The sequence below is a fragment of the Macaca fascicularis genome, chromosome 1 (genome assembly GCF_037993035.2).
Source record: "Macaca fascicularis isolate 582-1 chromosome 1, T2T-MFA8v1.1".
Classification (NCBI taxonomy): Eukaryota; Metazoa; Chordata; class Mammalia; order Primates; family Cercopithecidae; genus Macaca; species Macaca fascicularis.
In genome coordinates this window covers 107,886,657-107,909,681 of record NC_088375.1, presented here as the reverse complement: position 1 = coordinate 107,909,681, position 23,025 = coordinate 107,886,657, and the positions used below count along the sequence as shown (strand labels likewise).

The window sequence follows — 23,025 nt, the reverse complement described above, 5'->3', positions numbered from 1 at the left end:
TTTGTCCCTGAGAAGCTGGAAGCATTCATGAAAGCATCCTCTGCTCCCTGCCTCCCAGAGGGCACAAACCAGCCTGGCTGGGGAGTCATTCCTTCATTTGGGTCCTATTGATCCAAAGAGGACAGGTGCTTGAAAAGAACACACAATGTCGAATCAAAAGAACTGAGAACCCTGGCTTTTCCCCTTAAAGGCTGTGAGAATTTGGGCAAAGCCATTAACCACTCTAAGCTGCTTCCTCATCCTGAACTGAAGATAACATTACTTGGCACACAAAACTGTTATGAGGATTGAACCTATGTTACAGTGGTCCATAAACTGAAGAGTCTGTCCACAGGGGAAGTGTCCAAGCCCAAGCAACCACGATCCCTGGATGCACTGCTAACCCTGTGTGCATCTATAAGCTGTTTGAAAAGGTCTGAACAACTCATCTGTGGTCCCCACCCTCAGCAAAATGATGAGCTCCAGGAGCACCCAAAAGAGGACCAAGTAAGGGTCAACACTGCCTGGTAACACCCCAGGGGGCTACGAATGCTCTTTAAATCCTATGATGCAGAGTTAAGAACTAATGGGGAGCCTGCCTTCAAGGGCAATTATAACTTGAAAAAAGAAACAAGTCAAATTGATGTGGCATTAGCAGACCATAACTAGTACAATTGTTCCTTAAGGCCTTGGAGAGGGAAAGTGGTGAGGGAGATGGAACCAGTGGGTGGGATGAATCCAGGGAAGCTTCCTGGAAAGGTAACACCAGTAGCCACGAACCACTGCAGAGCTCTCCTTCTTCTACCCACCTCTAAGCAGTTCTCCCCATGTAACACCGAGGGTCAGCCACCCCTTCAAACTGTTGGCCCAGAAGTGCTGTAGAAAGGAGGAAAACAGTAGCCCAGGAGGTACCTGGAGCTCTGTGACACTTCCTGGGCCAGGACTGTGAGAGAAAACTGTTCCCATTCCAAGTCCACAGTGCAAAGGGCTTCCAAGCACTACTCCTGTCCTGCCAAAGCTCCCAAGCCCTTGTCCTGTGTCCATTTTATTCTTTACAGCCACCTGCTGCCTCTTTAACCTGTTAGATAAGTAGTCAGCACTCAGTCATGAGAACGCATGTGTGTAGCTCTGGATACTTCAACGTTGTGATGCGCACGCTTCCATCCAACTGGGGTCACCAAGCTCAAGAACTGAAATCTCAGACTGGGGCCCAGGAGCTAGTTGCCTCTACTCAGAGAAGCAGCCTGCTCAGAGTAGTTTGCGGCTGCTCTTCCCTAAATCCCTCCAACATAGCTTTTAAGATGGCCAAGCTGTGCATCACAACGCGGGAGGCCCTCACACTGTCTCCTCTACCTGCTCTTTTCTTGCTCTGAAGATGCCTGTGGCAGGAAGGTGTGAGCCTCCCACAAAGATAAGCTGAGAAGCAGAAAGAACAAGTCTCCAACTTTTTTGTAATTTATGAATCAGAAGCTGGATTTTCTCTAAAGGATGCATCTGTGATTGTGGATAAGCCCCAATATGTCCTTAACACCCTAGACTGCCACGTCTTTCTGAAGAATCACCACCCTTCACACACACACACACACGCACACACACACACACACTTCCTATACAGGGCCTGCCCACCAGATAGATATTGTGAGGATGGTCGGGGAAGCAGGCTAAAATTCCACTAGCCCAGTGTTAGCCCAGTGTTAGCCCAGTGTCACCTCTACAGCTGGCCTTGGATTCCCTGCACAAGGCTTGTTCATTCTGCACAGTGGCTAGGTTTAATCTGTAGTTCCATGCTGAAACCCTCCACTCCTAATCATCTGACAAGATCATCTCTCAACCACAGTCAGTCAATAGGTCTCAAGAGTTCCTTCAATTCCACTGGGATTTACTGAGCACCTATTAATGCCCAGCACCATGCCAGGTACTGTGTAGCATTTGCTTTAAGGACCATCCCCTCTAAGGATACAAGTATAGGCAAGAACCACGTCCTAATCTGTCAAACTGCAGAAGTCAAATGTACTATCAAGCACACCTTGCAGGGTTAGGTGTATAAAGGCTATAAACCTTAAAACTCTGACCTGCCAAGTCTTACAAAACCCCAAATACCTATGTGTCATTCTACAATTCTACGAAGTCCCATTATTTCCTCACTGATATGATAAAAGGTGATAATCAGTTGCTGTCCACACAGATACCCCATTAGGACTACTGCTTCTGGTCCGGAACAATAAAATGGGAAACCAGGCTCATATATTCATACTCAGGCAAGGTTAACTCAGGGCTGAAAAACACAAAATCTGGTACTCAATATCATGTCACATCAGCCTCTTCTGCATGTTAACTAAATATCTGTACTAGTTAGAAGTAATATATGTATATGTGTGTGTGTGTGTGTGTGTGTATAGCATTTCCTATTAAGGCATGGGGCACCATCCCCACCTGCAACTCTACCAAGAAGATCCATGCATAGCTTTGGAAAGCCTTCTGGCTCTTTGACGCTTAGCATGGTGCCCAGTACATTTGTTTGGGCTGGATTAACAAATAAAGAATTAGCATCTTAAATTTAATAGAAAAAAAATACCCTATATTTCTTAGAAGAAAATGAACCCCCCAAAGCCAACATGGACAATTTGAAGATTAGCCGTTTGGGGAGTCAACTGTAAACTGCTTCCCGTTTTGTTTAATTTGTGAGACAGGGTCTCACTCTGTCACCCAGGCTGGAGGGCAGTGGTGCAATCTCGGCCCACTGCAGCCTTGACCTCCCAGCCACAAGCGATCCTCCCACCTCAGCCTCCTGAGTAGCTAGGACTACAGGCACATGCCACCATGTTCAGCTAATTTTGTTTATGTTTCTGTAGAGATGAGGTCTCACTGTTACCCAGGCTGGTCTCAAACTCTTGGGCTCAAGCAATTCTCCCACCTCAGCCTCCAGAGTAGCTGGCACTACAGGCGCATGACACCACACCTTGTTAATTTTTGTACTTTCTGTAGAGACGGGGTCTTGCTATGTTGTGCAGGCTGGTCTCAAACTCCTGGGCTCAAGCAATCCTCTCACCTTGGCCTCCCAAGGTGTTAGAATTACAGGCATGAGCCACCGCACCTGGCCCAGTTCCCAAATTTCAGAATTCCATGGGTAAGTAATATCTCCCTCAAAAAAAAGTGGTAATCATTACACTATTGTCATATTTTCATTTTGACGTGGCAGGACATAAAAGAAACAACTACAGCCTCATGTCGCCATATCTTTTAATGGAAGAGGTAAGGAAGGCCATGATTTCAGAAGTGAAGACTTTCTTTCCCAAGAATACCCTGCTGACGTCCTTTTACTTACACTTTTGCTAAGGACTGGTGAACATATAGTAATGGGCCAACAAGGGCTGACAGATCAGTGCTGGGAATCGTGGTCCACATGTACTCCTCTTTCCAATATGGCCCAACTAAATGAAACCGTTCTTTCTTATACCCATAGCAATCACTAATCGGGGCCTGTTTCCCTCCAAATTCTCCACACTACCTCAACTTCAAGCAGAGAAACTTGCCTTCTCCAACAGATCCTGTCTTCTCCCTGCTGGGTGTCCTCTAAGGAAGAGAGCACCTGAGTTCCTCTCGGGTTCACCTGGGTTTATGCTGCCCAAACTGAAACTAGTGCCACAAGTTTCTGAAGGCCACAGTCTAATCAGGATTATCTGGATCATTAAAAGTGCACTATAATTAAGAATTTATTATTGGAGCTGTCAGTCCAAAACATAACTGGGCAGAACAAAGTTTGACTGTGGTATCTTTTTTTTTTTTTTTTTTTTTTTTTTTGAGACGGAGTCTCGCTCTGTCGCCCAGGCTGGAGTGCAGTGGCCGGATCTCAGCTCACTGCAAGCTCCGCCTCCCGGGTTCACGCCATTCTCCTGCCTCAGCCTCCCGAGTAGCTGGGACTACAGGCGCCCGCCACCTCGCCCGGCTAGTTTTTTGTATTTTTTAGTAGAGACGGGGTTTCACCGTGTTAGCCAGGATGGTCTCGATCTCCTGACCTCGTGATCCGCCCGTCTCAGCCTCCCAAAGTGCTGGGATTACAGGCGTGAGCCACCGCGCCCGGCCTTGACTGTGGTATCTTAAACAATACCAATTGACTTCCGGTTATGAAAGAAGAAGCATGCGTTCTGCATGTACAGAGGTGATGCTACTGGTCCAGAGTCAACAGGAAAGTTTTGAGTTATTCTCCTAAGAGAAGAATCAAACTTGCCCAATCCCTCCATGGACTCCTTTCTGGCCTTGGTGTCCAAGGGAAGGCCAGGTTGGAAGTAAGGGTGTGCTATTATATGAGAAAACATACAAAAAAGACAGCATCACCTTCTACACTTAACATTCTCTCTTCACATGCCTGTGAAATAGGTACTACTATTTCTATTTGATAGACAAGATAACTGAGGGTCAGAAAGCTTGATCATTCCACAGTCAATAAATACTTACTGAGTGTCTCCCATGGGCAGGCACTGCACTAAGAGCTATGACTCTGCCCAAGGTGACACAGCTGGCAAGTAGAAAAGGGAGCACCCAACCTGTCACTTAATCTGAAGTCTACCCCATTCGATGACTGCCCCTCAGGCTGAGGTCAGTGTTTTGTCACACAACACCACAGGACAACAAAGCCAAAGAGCCATTGTGGGATCACATGGTCCATCTCTTTAGTTTGCTCTGCTGCAAAGAAAGTCAGTATTGATTATCCTTCTCAGACTTTCTCAAATGTCTGCTGTCTCTGGGGACAAATCAAAGTAGCTTCCCATGTCACATTAGTTACAGCTCTGTCTATGGTGTGCAGTCCAGAGCTGGGTGCTGGGGACTCATGCCTCCAGTGGGCAGGACAGAAACACTCCAGCAAAGCACACATGAAATCCTGGGAGAGAAACTTTTGCAATGGAGTAACAGGTTCTAAAGTTTTGAGGACTTTTAGAGTAGCAGGACCAGAAGCCAAGCAGTAGGATTTGGAAGGTCCTACTCCTTGGACAAAGCACTGAGATCTCCGGTTTGACTCTCTAAGGGCACCTCAAGACTCTGGGACCTATTCTTCAAGCACAGCCCTGTGGTCACCTGGTATGCATCCTGTGCCAGAGGTTTTGGAAACAATGTCTGCCATCCACTCTGACTGGGTGACCCCACTGATGAGCCTGCTACACTGTTGCATCAGAGGAGGGGCCAGTCATACACCAGGCTGCCCATCTCAAGAATGCCAAAACCTTCATGAATGGGCCATCCTGTGCCTGCAATCACAGGGAGGTGGGGCTGACAGCCACGGGTCACGTAACTGAGGTCAAACACAAGAAGCTGGCCTGGAGAGCTCTATATATAACCTCAGGAGCTCAGTGCTCCTCACATTGCCAGCATCTTCTCTCCTCACTCACCCTTCCTGGTGCTTTGGGTAAGTGTGGGTTCCACTGAGTCTCTCATCTTCCCAGCTGGTCTTGCCCAGGCCTGACTAGATTAGATGGACCAGGGCCTCTTTCCCCTTTGGGAGCTATAGGGCCTCTGCTTTCCCAAAAGCACTCACATTTGGAGGGCGGTCAGGAAAGGAGCAGGGGATGAGCTGCTGCAATGCAGATGATGTTTCTGGTCTTCTGGTCAGAACGTAAACTCCACAAAGACAAGACTATCTCCTGCTCTCTGGCACTCCCATAGGGGCAGGCATGGTGCCGGGCAGAGAAGGACTCTGGAGAGGCTGTCCAAGGCAGCTTGTGCACAGGCTGAGCAGACCTCGTGAAACTGTCAGGAGGAGAGGCTGAGCCCACTCTCAAGAGAGTAGGGAGAATGATTCCAAGAAAGTTGCAGATGGGAGGGATTTGAGGTGCCACAGAAATCCAATTGCTGCTTTACAGAGTTAGAAGTTCTGAGAGGGAAATACAACTTCCTACTAGTCAAAGTCCCTTCTACCAAACTTGGACTTGAGAAAATCATGGAAGAGATGGCTAATAGCTTCTGGTCGGGGATATTAGTCCAAAGGACCACCAGGGTCCTTCTCCTGTTTCCAGGCAGGGCCACAGCAGAGCCTGTCTTTTCTAATAACTGGCCCTTGGATCAGGGCCTAGCTCAGTGGGACAGACCAAGAGTTTGAACTAAGAGCTTTTGCAGAGGATGGAGTGCAACAGGCCTCAGTAGAATGGAGTCCAACAAACCTCCCTCTGTTGTACTGGGAATAGGTAAAATCTCCCATCCTAGGTAGAGGTTTGTGGTAGCTTTCTATTTGCACTCAGAGAATCAGTGTTGAGACTGGAAGAGGCCTGAAAGATGAAGTGTTCAAACCCTTTCATTTAATAGGAAATGAGAAAGAGGCAGGAGTGTGGGTGATCTGCCCTCAAATCACACAACAGAGGTCAGAGGCAGAGCTAGGAGAAAGAACGGGCACTGCTAACTGGGCTGTTTAAAGCTTAGTGAAGGCTTTCTGCAGGGGAAGGAGGAGCTCAACTCTTCCAAAAGCAGGAATCCCCGCTGAGGGCTCTCGGGGCACCTGAAGGAGCCCTGGGCCTGGCGCAGGCAGGCGCTGGGAGGATGGCGATGTTGCCATGGATGCAGCTGCCTCCGTAAGTATCCTCTTGCAGCCGGTCCAGAGATGCTCTCTTCTCTCCTTCCAGGCTCCCCTTCCTCCTTAGATAGGATGTCTTATCAGAAAAAGCAGCCCACCCCCCAGCCCCCAGTGGGCTGCGTGAAGACCTCTGGCGGCGGTAGCGGAGGCGGAGGCAGCGGCGGCAGCGGCGGCGGCGGCTGCGGCTTCTTCAGCGGTGGCGGCAGCAGCGGTTCCGGCTGCGGCTACTCCGGAGGCGGTGGCTACTCTAGCGGCGGCTCCGGCTGTGGCGGGGGCTCCTCCGGGGGCGGCGGCGGCACTGGAGGCTGCGGAGGGGGCTCCGGTGGGAACGTCAAGTACTCCGGGGGAGGTGGCTCCTCCGGGGGCAGCTCCGGCTGTTTCTCCAGCGGTGGGGGAGGCTCCGGCTGCTTCTCCTCCGGGGGCGGCGGCTCCGGCTGCGGCGGCGTCTCCTCCGGGGGCGGCTCTGGCTGCTTCTCCAGCGGTGGGGGTGGCTCCTCCGGGGGAGGCTCCGGCTGCTTCTCCGGCGGCGGCGGCTCCTCGGGTCAGGCTGTCCAGTGCCAGAGCTACGGAGGCGTCTCCAGCGGCGTCTCTAGCGGCGGCTCCTCCAGCGGCGGCTCCGGCTGCTTCTCCAGCGGCGGGGGCGGCGGCTCCGGCTGCGGCGGCGGCTACTCCGGCGGCGGCTCTGGCTGCGGCGGCGGCGGCTACTCCGGCGGCGGCTCTGGCTGCGGCGGAGGCTCCTCTGGCAGCGGCAGCTCCGGCTACGTCTCCTCGCAGCAGGTCACCCAGACCTCGTGCGCGCCCCAGCCGAGTTACGGAGGGGGGTCGTCCGGCGGCAGCGGCGGCAGTGGCTGCTTCTCCAGCGGCGGGGGCGGCGGGGGCTCCGGCTGCGGCGGCGGCTTCTCCGGGGTTGGCAGCGGCTGCGTCATCGGTGGCGGGGGCTCCGTCTGCGGAGGTGGCTCCTCTGGGGGCGGCGGCAGCTCCAGCTGTGGCGGTGGCTCCTCCGTGGGGGGCTCAGGGAGTGGCAAGGGCGTCCCGGTCTGCCACCAGACCCAGCAGAAGCAGGCGCCTACCTGGCCATCCAAATAGGTCCCCCGGGGTACCACGGAGGCGAAGGAGTTGGAGGTGTTTTCCAGTGGCGCCGATGGGCTTAGAGCTCTCATGATGTTACCCGAGGTTTGCAAATCCTTCATGTCTTAACCTACCTGAAAGAAGCCATTGAGCTCTCCGACTGCAACTAGTGCTGCTGTTTAGCCTCTTTGGTTTCTGTACAACTACCTCCCAACCCCAGTGCCTCAGTCAATAAATGTGCAAATTCATGAGAATCTCTAGGTCTCCAAGAGTATTTGTAGTGTTCAAGTTCATCCATTCCATTCCATTCTTCTCCTTTCCTGCATTCGCTCATTCACACTTACATTCATTTTACAAATACACGGACTTAATTGGCGGAAGGGTGAGTGGATAGATGGGAGTCACCAAGAGAGGGAGGCATGGCTGGCAAACGACGGTCAAATATGTGAACATTCTAGTGTGCGGCCTAAAATCATGACGTGATCCCAAAACACAAAGATCCTGAGGAGAGACTTCAATAAACACCTCCCTGTGGATTGGGTAGCCACTGTGGGTCTCCTTACTGAACTCTGTTTTTTAAAGACATGCTGCCCTGGAAAGACGCTGTCTCTCACCGTCCGGAGCCAATTCTGCAAGGTCTGAAAGCTGGGTGGCTGCACATTAGAAGCACCAGCTCATGCTACTCAGACTCACCGGAGAAATAATAAGCCTATCCGATGTTTATGAGCCTCTAGGGCGAGCAAGACCACTTTAGTAGGTACCCGTAGGGAGAGGAGGAAGTAGGGAAACTGTTTCCTACTCTCTCACTCTCTCTCTCTTTTTTTTTTTTTTTAAATCTCAATCAGCTTTCTCGGGTTGAATGTTTCCTGCTCTCTTGAAGGAACTTTACCTAACTTAGGAAGATGCAGCATAAGTGTGCGAGATGTAAAACCTCAGCACCAGAAAGAGGTCATGGAAAACACAAGAGCTTCCGATCAGCAAGGAAGAAGCCACAGTTGCTCCAAGGGATGTATTAATTGCATAGCCCTCAAAAGAGATATAGAACATCAGCCTGGCCAGGGATTTTCCAGGTTCTGCTTCATATCCTGATTTTACCAGCTCTAGTTAAATGCCAATTTACTGATTTACTCAAGAAAAACTCCTGCTACATCAAAAAGCCCAGGTACCCTTCCTACTCAATCACTGCTGGGGAGGTTAAAAAAAAAAAAAAAAAAAAGCTGCTTCTTCAACTCTCCCATTTAGGATCTCTACCATTCATCATTTTACATGGGTCATTCATGGAGATCAGAACAAATAGCAGTCTTAAAGATTCAGGAGCCCAACCACTGCATTATTTTTATGTTTTATTAACAAATGAAAGTCAGACTTTCAGTTCTGGACAAAATGAAGTAGATGTAATTCTTATTATCACTCCTGTGATACTAACTAAAACCTCTGAGCATAATATATAAAGCAAACATAAGAAGACTTTGCAAGCTGGGTGGCTGCATGTTAGCAGCACCAGCTTATGCCATAAACATCTGATATGCTTATTATTTCTCTGGTGAGTCTGGAGAGGACAAGGCGGAGTAGCTAGAGTCCTCAGAACTAAAGGACTAACCATGGTAAGTTTCCTGGGTTTTCTTATTGCCTCCTGTGTTTCTCAGATTGGGCACTAGAAAATCTGATTCTGGCAGGTGCAGACAAAAAAACTGCACCAAGAAAATTATCTTGCTTTAGACAAAAGACCAGGAAAGGGGTAGTCTAGTAAGACAGAAACCTTTCTGACAATATTTGCCCTACTTCAACCAAACACCATGGGGAAAAAAATGAACAAGAATCCTGTACTTCCACCATAGTAAGGAGACCACATGGACTTACTCAGAAGGTGCTACACTCTCCCTAACCTCACTAGTGTGGTATTAGCAGAAGTCTGCTATAATAGAAAATTTAAACAAGATCTGAAGTCTCTTAACATAAGGCCCAAAGTGTCCAGCACACAATAAAAATCACTTATCATACCAAGAACCAGAAAAAAATCTCAACTTGAATGATAAAAGAACCATTCGACAGATAACCAACAGTGAAATGACACAGATTTTGAGATTATGTTAGGGATTTTTGTTGTTGTTGTTTTGACACAGTCTCAATCTGTCTCCCAGACTGGAGTGCAGTAGCCCAATCTTGGCTCACTGCAACCTCCTCCTCCAGGGTTCAAACAATTCTTGTGCATCAGCCTCCTGAGTAGCTGGGAATACAGGCATGCGCCACCACACCTGGCTAATTTTTGTTGTTTTGTTTTGTTTTTCAGTAGGAGACGGAGTTTCGCCATGTTGGCCAGGCTGCTCTTGAATTCCTGGCCTGAAGTGATCTGCCCGCCTCGGCCTCCCAAAGTGCTGGGATTACAGATGTGAGCCACTGCCACCATGCCTGGCCTTATCTGTTAGGGATTTTAAAGAAGATATCATAAAAATGCTTCAATAAGAAATTACAAACACACTTGAAACAATGAGAAAATAGGAAACCTTGGCAAATAAATAGAAGATATAAAAAGAGCCAAGTGGCAATTTTAGAACTAAAAATATAATAACCCATTACAGAGTTAAATTTTAGAACTGGAAAATAAAAAACTCACTAGATAGGCACAATAGCAGAATGGAGATGACGGAGAAAAGAATCAATATCCTTCCACCTTCCACTATTTTACCCCTCCAGAGAATACAGCAACAGGCACTGTCTTAGAAGCAGAGAGCAGCCCTCCACAAATAATTGAACTTGTTGGTGTCTTGATCTTGGCCTCAAAACTATGAGAAATAAATTCCCAGCCTCAAAAACTATGAGAAACACGTTCCTGTTCAAAAATAGGTCAATAGAAATTATTCCATCTCAACAACAGAGAAAATAAACTGAGGGGAAAAAAACAGAGCCTCAATAAACTGTGGGACAACAAAAGTGTTAGCATTCATGTCATCAGAGTCCCAGAAGGAGAGGAGAAAGGGTGTGGTACTGAAAAATTGTAAAAATAATGGCTCAGAATTACCCAAATTTGGTGAAAGTGATTAACTTACAAATTCAAGATGAGTGAAACTCAAACAGGATAATCCCAAAGAAATCCACACTAAGAAATATCATAATCAAACATCTGAAAGCTAACGACAAAGAAAAAATCTTCAAGAAGAAAATTTTGGATTTATTGAAATCGGGGGATCCTGAGCAAGATGGCCAAACAGGAACAGCTCCAGCCTCCAGCCCCCAGCACGAGCAACACAGAAGATGGATGATTTCTGCATTTTCAACTGAGGTACCAGGTTCATCTCACTGGGGAGTGCTGGACAATTAGTGCTGGTCAGCTGGTGCAGCCCAACCACTGAGAGCTGAAGCAAGGCAAGGCATCGCCTCACCTGGGAAGCATAAGGGGAAAGGGAATCCCTTTTCCTAGCCAAAGGAAACTGAGACACACAACACCTGGAAAATCAGGTAATTCCCACATCAATACTGCGCTTTACCAAGGGTCTTAGCAAACGGCACACCAGGAGATTACATCCCACACCAGGCCAGGAGGGTCCCACACCCATGGAGCCTCCCTCATTGCTAGCACAGCAGTCTGAGATCTAACTGTAAGGTGGCAGCAAGGCTGGGGGAGGGGCGCCCACCATTACTCAGGCTTAAGTAGGTAAACAAAGCCGCCAGAAGCTAAAACTGGGTGGAGCCCACCGCAGTTCAAGGAGGCCTGCCTGCCTCTGTAGACTCCACCTCTGAGGACAGGGCATAGCTAAACAAAAAGCAGCAGAAACCTCTGCAGATGTAAATGACCCTGTCTGACAGCTTTGAAGAGAGCAGTGGGTCTCCCAGCATGGAGGCTGAGATCTGAGAACAGACAGAATGCATGCTCAAGTGGGTCCCTGACCCTTGAGTAACCTAACTGGGAGACATCCCCCACTAGGTGCAGATTGACACCTCACACTGCACATGGCTGGACACACCTCTGAGACGAAGTTTCCAGAACAAGAGTCTGACAGCAACACTCACTGTTCAGCAATATTCTATCTTCTGCAGCCTCCACTGCTGATACCCAGCAAATAGGGTCTGGAGTGGACCTCAAGCAAACTCCAACAGACCTGCAGCTGAGGGTCCTGACTGTTAGAAGGAAAACTAACAAACAGAAAAGGCACCCACACCAAAATCCCATCAGTACGTCACCATCATCAAAGACCAAAGGCAGATAACACCACAAAGGTGGGGAAAAAGCAGGGCAGAAAAGCTGGAAATTCAAAAAATCAGAGCGCATCTCCCACTCCAAAGGAATGCAGCTCATCGCCAGCAATGGATCAAAGCTGGACAGAGGATGACTTTGACAAGTTGAGAGAAGAAGGCCTCGGTTGATCAAACTTCTCAGAGCTAAAGGAGGAACTACATACCCAGGGCAAAGAAACTAAAAATCTTGAAAAAGGAATGGAAGAATGGATAACTAGAATAATCAATGCAGAGAAGGCCATAAACGAACTGATAGAGATGAAAACCATGACACGAGAATTACGTGACAAATGCACAAGCTTCAGTAACCAACTTGATCAACTGGAAGAAAGAGTATCAATGATTGAAGATCAAATGAATGAAATGAAGCGAGAAGAGAAGTCTAGAGAAAAAAGAGGAAAAAGAAATGAACAAAGCCTCCAAAAAATATGGGATTATGTGAAAAGACCAAATCTATGTCTGATTCATGTGCCTGAAAGTGAGGGGGAAAATGGAACCAAGTTGGAAAACACTCTTCAGGATATCATCCAGGAGAACTTCTACAACCTAGTAAGGCAGGCCAACATTCAAATTCAGGAAATACAGAGAACGGCACAAAGATAATCGTCGAGAAGAGCAACTCCAAGACACATAATTGTCAGATTCAGCAAAGTTGAAATGAAGGAAAAAATGTTAAGGGTAGCCAGAGAGAAAGGTCGGGTTGCCCACAAAGGGAAGCCCATCAGACTAACAGCAGATCTCTCGGCAGAAACTCTACAAGCCAGAAGAGAGTGGGGGCCAGTATTCAACATTCTTAAAGAAAAGAATTTTCAGCCCAGAATTTCATATCCAGGCAAACTAAGTTTCATAAGTGAAGGAGAAATAAAATCCTTTACAGACAAGCAAATGCTTACTTTGTCACCACCAGGCCTGCCCTACAAGAGATCCTGAAGGAAGCACTAAACATGGAAAGGAACAACCGGTACCAGCCATTGCAAAAACATGCCAAAATGTAAAGACCATTGATGCTAGGAAGAAACTGCATCAACTAATGAGCAGAATAACCAATTAATATCATAATGGCAAGATCAAGTTCACATATAACAATATTAACCGTAAATGTAAATGGACTAAATGGTCTAATTAAAAGACACAGACTGGCAAACTGGATAAAGAGTCAAGACCCATCAGTCTGCTGTATTCAGGAGACCCATCTCACATGCAGAGACATACATAGACTCAAAATAAATGGATGGAGGAAGATCTACCAAGCAAATGGAAAACAGAAAAAAGCAGGGATTGCAATCCTAGTCTCTGATAAAACAGACTTTAAACCATCAAAGATCAAAAGAGACAAAGAAGGCCATTACATAATGGTAAAGGCATCAATTCAACAGGAAGAGCTAACTATCCTAAATATATATGCCCCCAATACAGGAGCACCCAGATTCATAAAGCAAGTCCTTAGAGACTTACAAAGAGACTTAGACTCCCATACAATAATAATGGGAGACTTTAACACCCCACTGTCAACATTAGACAGATCAACGAGACAGAAAGTTAACAAGGATATCAAGGAATTGAACTCAACTCTGCACCAAGCAGACCTAATATACATCTACAGAACTCTCCACCCCAAATATTGCAACAGAATATGCATTATTCTCAGCACCACATCGCACTTATTCCAAAATTGACCACATAGTTGGAAGTAAAGCACTCCTCAGCAAATGTAAAAGAACAGAAATTATAATAAACTGTCTCTCAGACCACAGTGCAATCAAACTAGAACTCAGGACTAAGAAACTCAATCAAAATCGCTCAACTACGTGAAAACTGAGCAACCTGCTCCTGAATGACTACTGGGTACATAACAAAATGAAGGCAGAAATAAAGATGTTCTTTGAAACGAATGAGAACAAAGCTACAACATACCAGAATCTCTGGGACACATTTAAAGCAGTGTGTAGAGGGAAATTTATAGCACTAAATGCCCACAAGAGAAAGCTGGAAAGATCTAAAATTGACACCCTAACATCACAATTAAAAGAACTAGAGAAGCAAGAGCAAACACATTCAAACGCTAGCAGAAGGCAAGAAATAACTAAGATCAGAGCAGAACTGAAGGAGATAGAGACACAAAAAACCCTCCAAAAAATTAATGAATCCAGGAGCTGGTTTTTTGAAAAGATCCACAAAATTGATAGACCACTGCAAGACTAATGAAGAAGAAAAGAGAGAAGACTCAAATAGACTCAATAAAAAATGATAAAGGGGATATCACCACTGACCCCACAGAAATACAAACTACCATCAGAGAATACTATAAACACCGAATTCTACCAGAGGTACAAAGAGGAGCTGGTACCATTCCTTCTGAAACTATTCCAATCAATAGAAAAAGAGGGAATCCTCCCTAACTCATTTATGAGGCCAACATCATCCTGATACCAAAGCCTGGCAGAGACACAACAAAAAAAGACAATTTTAGTCCAATATCCCTGATGAACATCGAAACAAAAATCCTCAATAAAATACTGGCACACCAAATCCAGCAGCACATCAAAAAGCTTATCCACCATGATCAAGTACCAGCCTGGGATGCAGGCTGGTACACCATACACAAATCAATAAACATAATCCAGCATATAAACAGAACCAAAGACAAAAACTACATGATTATCTCAATAGATGCAGAAAAGGCCTTTAAAAAAATTCAACAACCTTTCATGCTAAAAACGCTCAATAAGTTCGGTATTGATGGAACGTATCTCAAAATAATAAGAGCTATTTATGACAAACCCACAGCCAATATCGTACTGAATGGACAAAAACTGGAAACATTTCCTTTGAAAACTGGCACAAGACAGGGATGTCCTCTCTCACCACTCCTATTCAACATAGTGTTGGAAGTTCTGGCTAGGGCAATCAGGCAAGAGAAAGAAATCAAGGGTATTCAGTTAGGAAAAGAAGAAGTCAAATTGTCCCTGTTTGCAGATGACATGATTGTATATTTAGAAAACCCCATCGTCTCAGCCCAAAATCTCCTTAAGCTGATAAGCAACTTCAGCAAAGTCTCAGGATACAAAATCAATGTGCAAAAATCACAAGCATTCTTACACACCAGTAACAGACAGAGAGCCAAATCATGAATGAACTCCCATTCCCAACAGCTTCAAAGAGAATAAAATACCTAGGAATCCAACTTACAAGGAATGTAAAGGACCTCTTCAAGAACTACACACCACTGCTCAGTGAAATAAAAGAAGACACAAACAAATGGAAGAACATACCATGCTCATGGATAGGAAGAATCAATATTGTGAAAATGGCCGTACTGCCCAAGGTAATTTATAGATTCAATGCCATCCCCAATAAGCTACCAATGACTTTCTTCACAGAATTGGAAAAAACTGCTTTAAAGTTCATATGGAACCAAAAAAGAGCCCACATTGCCAAGACAATCCTAAGTCAAAAGAACAAAGTTGGAGGCATCACGCTACCTGACTTCAAACTATACTGCAAGTAACCAAAACAGCATGGTACTGGTACCAAAACGGAGATATAGACCAATGGGACAGAACAGAGCCCTCAGAAATAATACCACACATCTACAGCCATCTGATCTTTGACAAACCTGACAAAAACAAGAAACGGGGAAAAGGTTCCCTATTTAATAAATGGTGCTGGGAAAATTGGCTAGCCATAAGTAGAAAGCTGAAACTGGATCCTTTCCTTACTCCTTATACGAAAAGTAATTCAAGATGGATTAGAGACTTAAATGTTAGACCTAATACCATAAAAACCCTAGAAGAAAACCTAGGTAATATCATTCAGGACATAGGCATGGGCAAGGACTTCATGTCTAAAACACCAAAAGCAATGGCAACAAAAGCCAAAATTGACAAATGGGATCTAATTAAACTAAAGAGCTTCTGCACAGCAAAAGAAACTACCATCAGAGTGAACAGGCAACCTACAGAATGGGAGAAAATTTTTGCAATCTACTCATCTGACAAAGGGCTAATATCCAGAACCTACAAAGAACTCAAACAAATTTACAAGAAAACAAACAACCCCATCAAAAAGGGGGCAAAGGATATGAACAGATGCTTCTCAAAAGAAGACATTCATACAACCAACAGGCAAATGAAAAAATGCTCATCGTCACTGGCCATCAGAGAAATACAAATCAAAAGCACAATGAGATATCATCTCACACCAGTTAGAATGGCAATCATTAAAAAAATCAGGAAACAACAGGTGCTGGAGAGGATGTGGAGAAATAGGAACACTTTTACACTGTTGGTGGGACTGTAAACTAGTTCAACCATTGTGGAAAACAGTGTGGCAATTCCTCAAGGATCTAGAACTAGAAATACCATTTGACCCAGCCATCTGACTACTGGGGATATATCCAAAGGATTATAAGTCATGCTGCTATAAAGACACATGCACACATATGTTTATTGCAGCGCTATTCACAATAGCAAAGACTTGGAATCAACCCAAATGTCCATCAGTGACAGATTGGATTAAGAAAATGTGGCCCATATACACCATGGAATACTATGCAGCCATAAAAAAGGATGAGTTTGTGTCCTTTGTAGGGACATGAATGCAGCTGGAAACCATCATTCTCAGCAAACTATCACAAGAACAGAAAACCAAACACCACATGTTCTAACTCATAGGTGGGAATTGAACAACGAGATCACTTGGACATAGGAAGGGGAACATCACACACCGGGGCCTATTGTTGGGAGGGGGCAGTGGGGAGGGATGGCATTGGGAGTTATACCTGATGTAAATGACGAGTTGATGGGTGCTGATGCGTTGATGGGTGCAGCACACCAACATGGCACATGTATACATATGTAACAAATCTGCACATTGTGCACATGTACCCTAGAACCTAAAGTATAATTTTAAAAAAAAAGAAAATTTTGAAAGCAAATCTTGAAAGCAGAGAAAACTGATGTATCATCTGTAGGAAAACTATTAATTGAATGACAGCAGATTTCTTGTCAGAAACCAAGAAGGCCAGGAAAAAAATGTCACCACATCTTTCAAGTGCTAAATGAGAAGAACTGTCAACCCAGAATTCTGCATCCAGTGAAAATGTCCTTCAGAGATGAAGGTAAAACAAAGATAGTTTCATATGAAAGAAAAATAAGAAAATATGGTGCCAGCATACCCATCCTAAAAGTGTGACTAATGGAAGTTTTTCAAACAAAAAAGAAATGAAAGAAACCAACATGGAACATCAGGAATAAAGGAAGAACAATGTGAAGTCTAAAACTATAGGACAGTATCCTTTTCCTCCTGAGTTTTTTAAAATTATATTTGATAGTTGAAGCAATAACCACATCATTGATATATATATTTTGTTATAACAGCACAAATGAAATGAGGCAGAGGTGATATGTCATTGTGACTTAAATTTGCATTTCTCCAAAAATTAATGAATGATTTTGAGCACTTTTGTATACCCGTTGGTCATCTGTATGTCTTCTTTTGAGAAATGTCTATTCAAATCCTTTGCCCATTTTTTAATTGGGTTTTTTTTTCTTACTATTGAGTTGTTTGAATTCCTTATACATTTTTGATATTAACCACCTATCAGATGTATGGTTTGAAAATATTTTCTTCATTCCTTAAGTTGTCTCTTCACTCTGTTGATTGTTGCCTTGGCTGTACAGAAGCTTTTTGGTTAGATACAAGCCCATTTGTCTATTTTGCTTTTGTTGCCTGTGCTTTGGGGTTCAATATCCAAAAAATCATTGCCTAGACCGGAGTCATGGAGCTTTTCTTCTGTTTTCTTCCCATAATTGCACAGTTTCAGGCCTTACATTTAAGTTTTCATCAATTTTGAGTTGATTTTTACATATGATGTAGGATAAGGGTCTAATTTCCTTCTTCTACATGTGGATATCCAGCTGTGCCAACAATTATAGAAGAGACTGTCCTTTTTCTATTGCATGTTCTCAGCATATTTGTCAAAAACTGATTGTTAAGTGTGTGGATTTATTCTCTTTCCTTGATCTACATGTCTTTTCAATTTTGATGCCTTTTATTTCTTTCTCTTGTGTAATTGCACTGGCCAAGACTTCCAGTACTACATTGAATAGAAGTGGCAAAAGTGAGCATCCTTGTCAGAGGAAAAGCTTTTAACTTTTCGCCATAAAGTATAATGTTAGCTGACGGTTTGTCATCAACAACCTTTATTGTGCTGAGATACGTTCCTTCTATATCTGATCTTCTGAGAGTTTTTATCAGAAAAGGTGTTGAAATTCCTCAGATGTTTTTTCTACATCTATTGGGGGTGATTCGTATGGTTTTTGTCCTTCATTCTGTTCATGTGGTACATCACATTTATAGATTTGCATTTTTAAAACCATCCTTTCATTCACAAAACAAGTCCCACTTCATCATAGTGAATGATCCTTTTAATGTGCTTTTTTTTTTTTTTTTTTTTTTTTTTTCCAGATGGAGTCTCGCTCTGTTGCCCACGCTGGAGTGAGGTGGTGCGATCTCAGCTCACTGCAACCTCCACCTCCCTGGTTCAAGCAATTCCCCTGCCTCAGTCTCCTGAGTAGCTGGGATTACAGATGGGTGCATGCTATCATGCCCTGCTAATGTGTGTGTGTGTGTGTGTGTGTGTGTGTGTGTGTGTGTGTGTGTGTGTGTGTGTGTGTATTTTTTTTTTTTTTTTTTAGTAGAGACAGAGTTTCACCATGTTGGCCAGACTGGTCATGAACTCCTGACCTCAGGCAATCCACCCGCCTCAGCCTCCCAACTGCTGGGATTACAGGCGTGCGCCACTGAACTCAGCCCTTTTTAACTCAGTGTACTAATAACTTTGTTAAAGATTTTTACACCTGCATTCATCAGGGACATTGACTTCTAATTTTCTTTCCTTGTAGTGTTCTGTCTGGCTTTGGTATCAGGGCAATTCTAGCCTCGTAAAATGAGTTTGAAAGTATTCCCTTGTCTTTCATTTTTGGAAGAGCTTGGAAAGGATTGATATTAGTTCTTTAAATGTTTAGTAGAATTTAGCAGTGAAGCCATTGGATCCTGGGATTTTCTTTGATGGAAGACTTTTTATTACTAATTTAATCTCCCTACTAGTTGTTAATCTGTTCAGATTTCATATTTCTTTGTGATTCAGTTTGATAGTTTGAATATTTCTAGGAATTTGTTCATTTCTTCTGGGCTATCCAAATTATTGGTATATAATAATTATTCATAGTCTCTTATGATCCTTTGTATTTTTCTTGTATCAGTTGTAATGTCTCCTCTTTCATTTCTGATTCTATTTATTTGAGTATTCTCTTTTTTTCCTAAGTAATCCAGCTAAAGGTTTGTTGATTTTATCTTTTCAAAAAACCAACTCAAGGTTTGTTGATCTTTTCTGCTGTTTTTTTTCCTCTACTGCATTTATTTCTGCTATTATCTTTATTATTTCCATTCTTCTACTAACTTTGGGCTTATTTTATTCTTGTTTTTCTAGTTCCTTGAGATGTTATTTTAAGTTGTTTATTCAGGACCTTTATTCCTTTTTGATGTAGGCATTTACTGCTGTAAACTTCACTCAGAGAACTTGTGCTATTCCCTTTATGTCTGGGTATGTTGTGTGTCCATTTTTGTTTGTGTCAAGATATTTTGTAATTTCCCTTTTAAGTTTTTCATTGACCCATTGATTGTTCAGCAGTGTGTTGTATAATTTCCATGTATTTGTAAATTTTGCAAAATTGCTCTTGTTATTGATCTCTTGTTTCATACCATTAAGGTCAGAAAAGATAGTTGATATGATTTTAATCTTGTTATTTGTTAAGACTTGTTGGCTAACATATGATCTATCCTGTAGAATGTTCTGTGTGTCCTTAAGAAGAATGTGCATTCTTTACCATTTGGTGGAATGTTCTGTATATGTCTGTTAGGTTCATTTGGTCTAGAATGTAGTTTGTACTTAAACATTGTACTTAATGTTTTCTTATTGATTGTCTGTGTATATTATCTGTCCATTGCTAGAAGTGGGATACTGAAGTCACCTGCTATTACTGTATTATAATCTATCTTTCCTTTCAGGTGTATTTGTATTTGCCTTATATATTTAGATGTTCCAATGTTGGGTGCATAAACATTTACAATTGTTATATTCTCTTGTTTCATTGACTCCTTTGTCATTTTACAGTGACATCCTTGCCTTGCTTTACGGTTTTTTACTTAGAGCCTATTTTATCTGATGTAACTATAAGTACTACTGCTGTCTTTTGGGTTTCATTTGCACGGAATATTTTTTGTTATCTCTTCACTTTCAGTCTATATGTGTTCTTACAGGTGAAATGAGTCTCTTATAGGCAGCAATAGTTGGGTCTTGATTTTTTAATCCATTTGGTCATTATATGTCTTTTGATTGAGAATTTAACCCATTTACATTCAAGGAAGTGTTGATAGGTAAAGACTACTGTCATTTTTAAATTGTTTTCTGGTTTTATTGTAAATCCTTTGTTCTTTTTTTCCTCTCCTGCTGTCTTCCGTTGTAATTAAGTGATTTTCTCTAGAGGTATGCATTGATTTCTTACTTTCATCTTTTGTTTATCTACTATAGGTTTTTGTTTTGTGGGTTACCAGGAGGCTTACAAAAACATCATATAGTTGTAACTGGTTATTTTAAATAGATAACAACTTAACTATGATCACATAAAAATAACTCTATGCTTTTACTTCACCCCTCCCCCATACACTTTAATATTTTTCATTTTAAATTTTTGATGTCACAATTTACATCTTTTTTATTGTATATCCCTTAACAAATTATTGTAGCTATTATTGTTTTTAATAGCGTAGTCTTTTAACTTTCATACTAAAGAGATAAGGAATTTACACATCACCATTACAGTATTAAAGCATTTTTAATTTGACTATATAATACTTTTACCTCGTGAGTTTTATATTTTCTATGCTTTTATGTTACTAACCAGTGTCCTTTTCTTTCATCTTAAAGAATTCCCTGTAGCATTTCTTGTAATATAGGTTTGGTGGTGATTAACTCCCTTGGCTTTTGTTTGTCTGACAAAGTCTCTACTATCCTTCATTTCTGAAGGGCAGATTTGCTGGGTACAGTATTCTACATTGATTGTTTTGTTTTATTTTGTTTTTCCTTCAGCACTTTGAATATATTTTCCCACTCTCTCCAGGCCTGTAGGATCTCTGCAGAGAAATCCACTGTTATCCTTATTGGAGCTCCTTTTATGTTATTTTCTTCTATTCTTTTGCTGCTTTCAGGATTCTCTCTTTGTCCTTGATTTTCGACAGTTTGATTACAATATGTCTTAGTTAGTCTTGTTTGGATTGAATCTGACTGGAGACATTTGACTTTCGTGTACTTGCATATTTATATCTCCGTCCAAATTTGTAGTTTTTGCTATTTGTTTAAATAAGCTTTCTTTGCACTTTATCTTTCTCTCTCCTTCACGAACTCTTACATCTCATATATTTTCTCTTTGGATACTGCCTCATCAATTCCGTAAGCTTTCTTCATTCCTTTTCAATCTTTTTTCTCTTTTCTCCTCTGAGTAAATATTTTAAAATAACCTGTCTTTGAGTTCACGGATTCTTTCTTCTGCTTGATTAATTATGCTGCTGATGCTCTCTATTTCATTTTCCATTTAATTCATCATCTTTCTTCAGCTCCAGAATTTCCATTTGTTGTTTTTCTTTTTACCTCTACCTTTCCGCTGTGGGGGCCAGCCTGAGACCTCAGTCCACAGAGACTGACCTGGCACTGGAATGGGCCTTGAATCTAAGTCTCCAAGGGCTGGCCAAATCTGAGATGGGCCTGGTGCATGGGTCCACTGGGATAGGGCTGTAGCCTGAGTCCCTGAGGGCAGGTCTTGGTCCTGGGTCCACAGGGGCTGGCCTGGAGCTTGGGTCTGCAGGAGTGTTCTTGGAGCCTCAGTTCATGGGATCCAGCCTGACACCAGGATCTACTAAGTGGGCCTGAACCATGGGTCTGCTAGAGCAGACCTGGATTTTGAGTCCTTTGGAGGCTGGAACCACAAGGACCAGCCTGGAGTCTGGGGCCAGCCTGGTGCTAGGGCCAGCATACAGCCTGGGTCTGTGGAGGCAGATGTGGAGCCTAGGATTGTGGGTAATGTCCTGGTGCTTAGAGCCACAGGAACTGGCCTGGAGCTTGGGGCCTTAAAGGTCAACCTGGGACCTAGGTACACAGGGGAAGTCCTGAAGCGTGGGTGTGTTGAGGTCAGTCCACCACTGGGGTCTAATGAGACAGACCTGTGCCATGGTTCTTCTGGAACAAGCCTAGACATTGGTTCTGCTGGAGCGTAGGGCCATGGGAGCTGGCCTGGAGGGTGAAGCCATGAGGACTGGCCTATCATTGGGCATATCTGGAGCCTGTGTCCATGGGTGACCACCTAGTGTTTGAGGCAAGGAATGCCAACCTGGTGATGGGGTGGGCCTAAAGCCTGGGGTCACAGCTGAGTGCTGGGTGAGCCTGGATCCTGTCTGTTATGGCCAGTCTGGAGGCTAGGTCTGCATATGCCAGGCTGATGACTAGGACTGCAGGGCTGGCCTTGCCCTGGGGCAGGCCTGGAGCTTGATTCTGGGAGGGCTGACTTGGTGCTGGGGTGGGGGTCAAAGCCCAGGGATGCTGAGGCCTACCTGGCACTGGGGCTGATATGGAGCCTAGGGCTACTGGGGTCAGCCTGGCACTGGGGCAAGCCCAAAGCCTGCATTTCCTTGTCAGGCCTGGAGCGTGAATGTGCAATGTCTTGTCTAGCACTGGGGCAGCCTTCGAGATTCAGTCCTCAATTACCATCCTATAGTCTGGGGCTTGTTTGGTACTGGGTTGTGCTGGAGTGGGCCTGGTTTGTGGGTCCAAGGAAAAGTCTGGCACTCACTTTCCTGGAGTGCAGTGGCGCGATCTCAGCTCACTGCAACTTCTGCCTCCCAGATTCAAGCAATTCTGCCTCAGCCTCCTGAGTAGCTGGGATTACAGGCGCCTGCCACCATGCCCGGCTAATTTTTGTATTTTCAGTACAGATGGGGATTCACCATGTTGGCCAGGCCAGTGTCGAACTCCTGACCTCAGGTTATCCGCCCACCTTGTCCTCCCAAAGTGCTAGGATTACAGGCGTGAGCCACCGCACCTGGCCAGCACTTTCTTAATAAAATCATTTACA

The 23,025-nt window shown here is 44.1% G+C and overlaps 2 protein-coding genes across 2 annotated transcripts in view; one reads left to right on the top strand and one right to left on the bottom strand.

Annotated features, from left to right (window-relative positions):
* The window catches only part of SPRR2G (small proline rich protein 2G), a 128,714-nt gene extending 121,249 nt beyond the window's left edge, over positions 1-7,465 (bottom strand). Inside the window, exon 1 of the mRNA XM_065545785.2 lies at positions 5,510-7,465. The gene's annotated coding sequence lies outside the window, so the exon portion shown is untranslated. The remainder of the gene's footprint in view (positions 1-5,509) is intronic.
* LORICRIN (loricrin cornified envelope precursor protein) lies at positions 5,334-7,850 on the top strand. The gene is made up of 2 exons (XM_045363140.3): positions 5,334-5,380; positions 6,588-7,850. The coding sequence occupies exon 2, from the start codon at positions 6,611-6,613 to the stop codon at positions 7,622-7,624; it is 1,014 nt and encodes a 337-aa protein (XP_045219075.2). The 5' UTR covers positions 5,334-5,380; positions 6,588-6,610; the 3' UTR covers positions 7,625-7,850.
* The last annotated feature ends 15,175 nt before the right edge of the window (positions 7,851-23,025 follow it).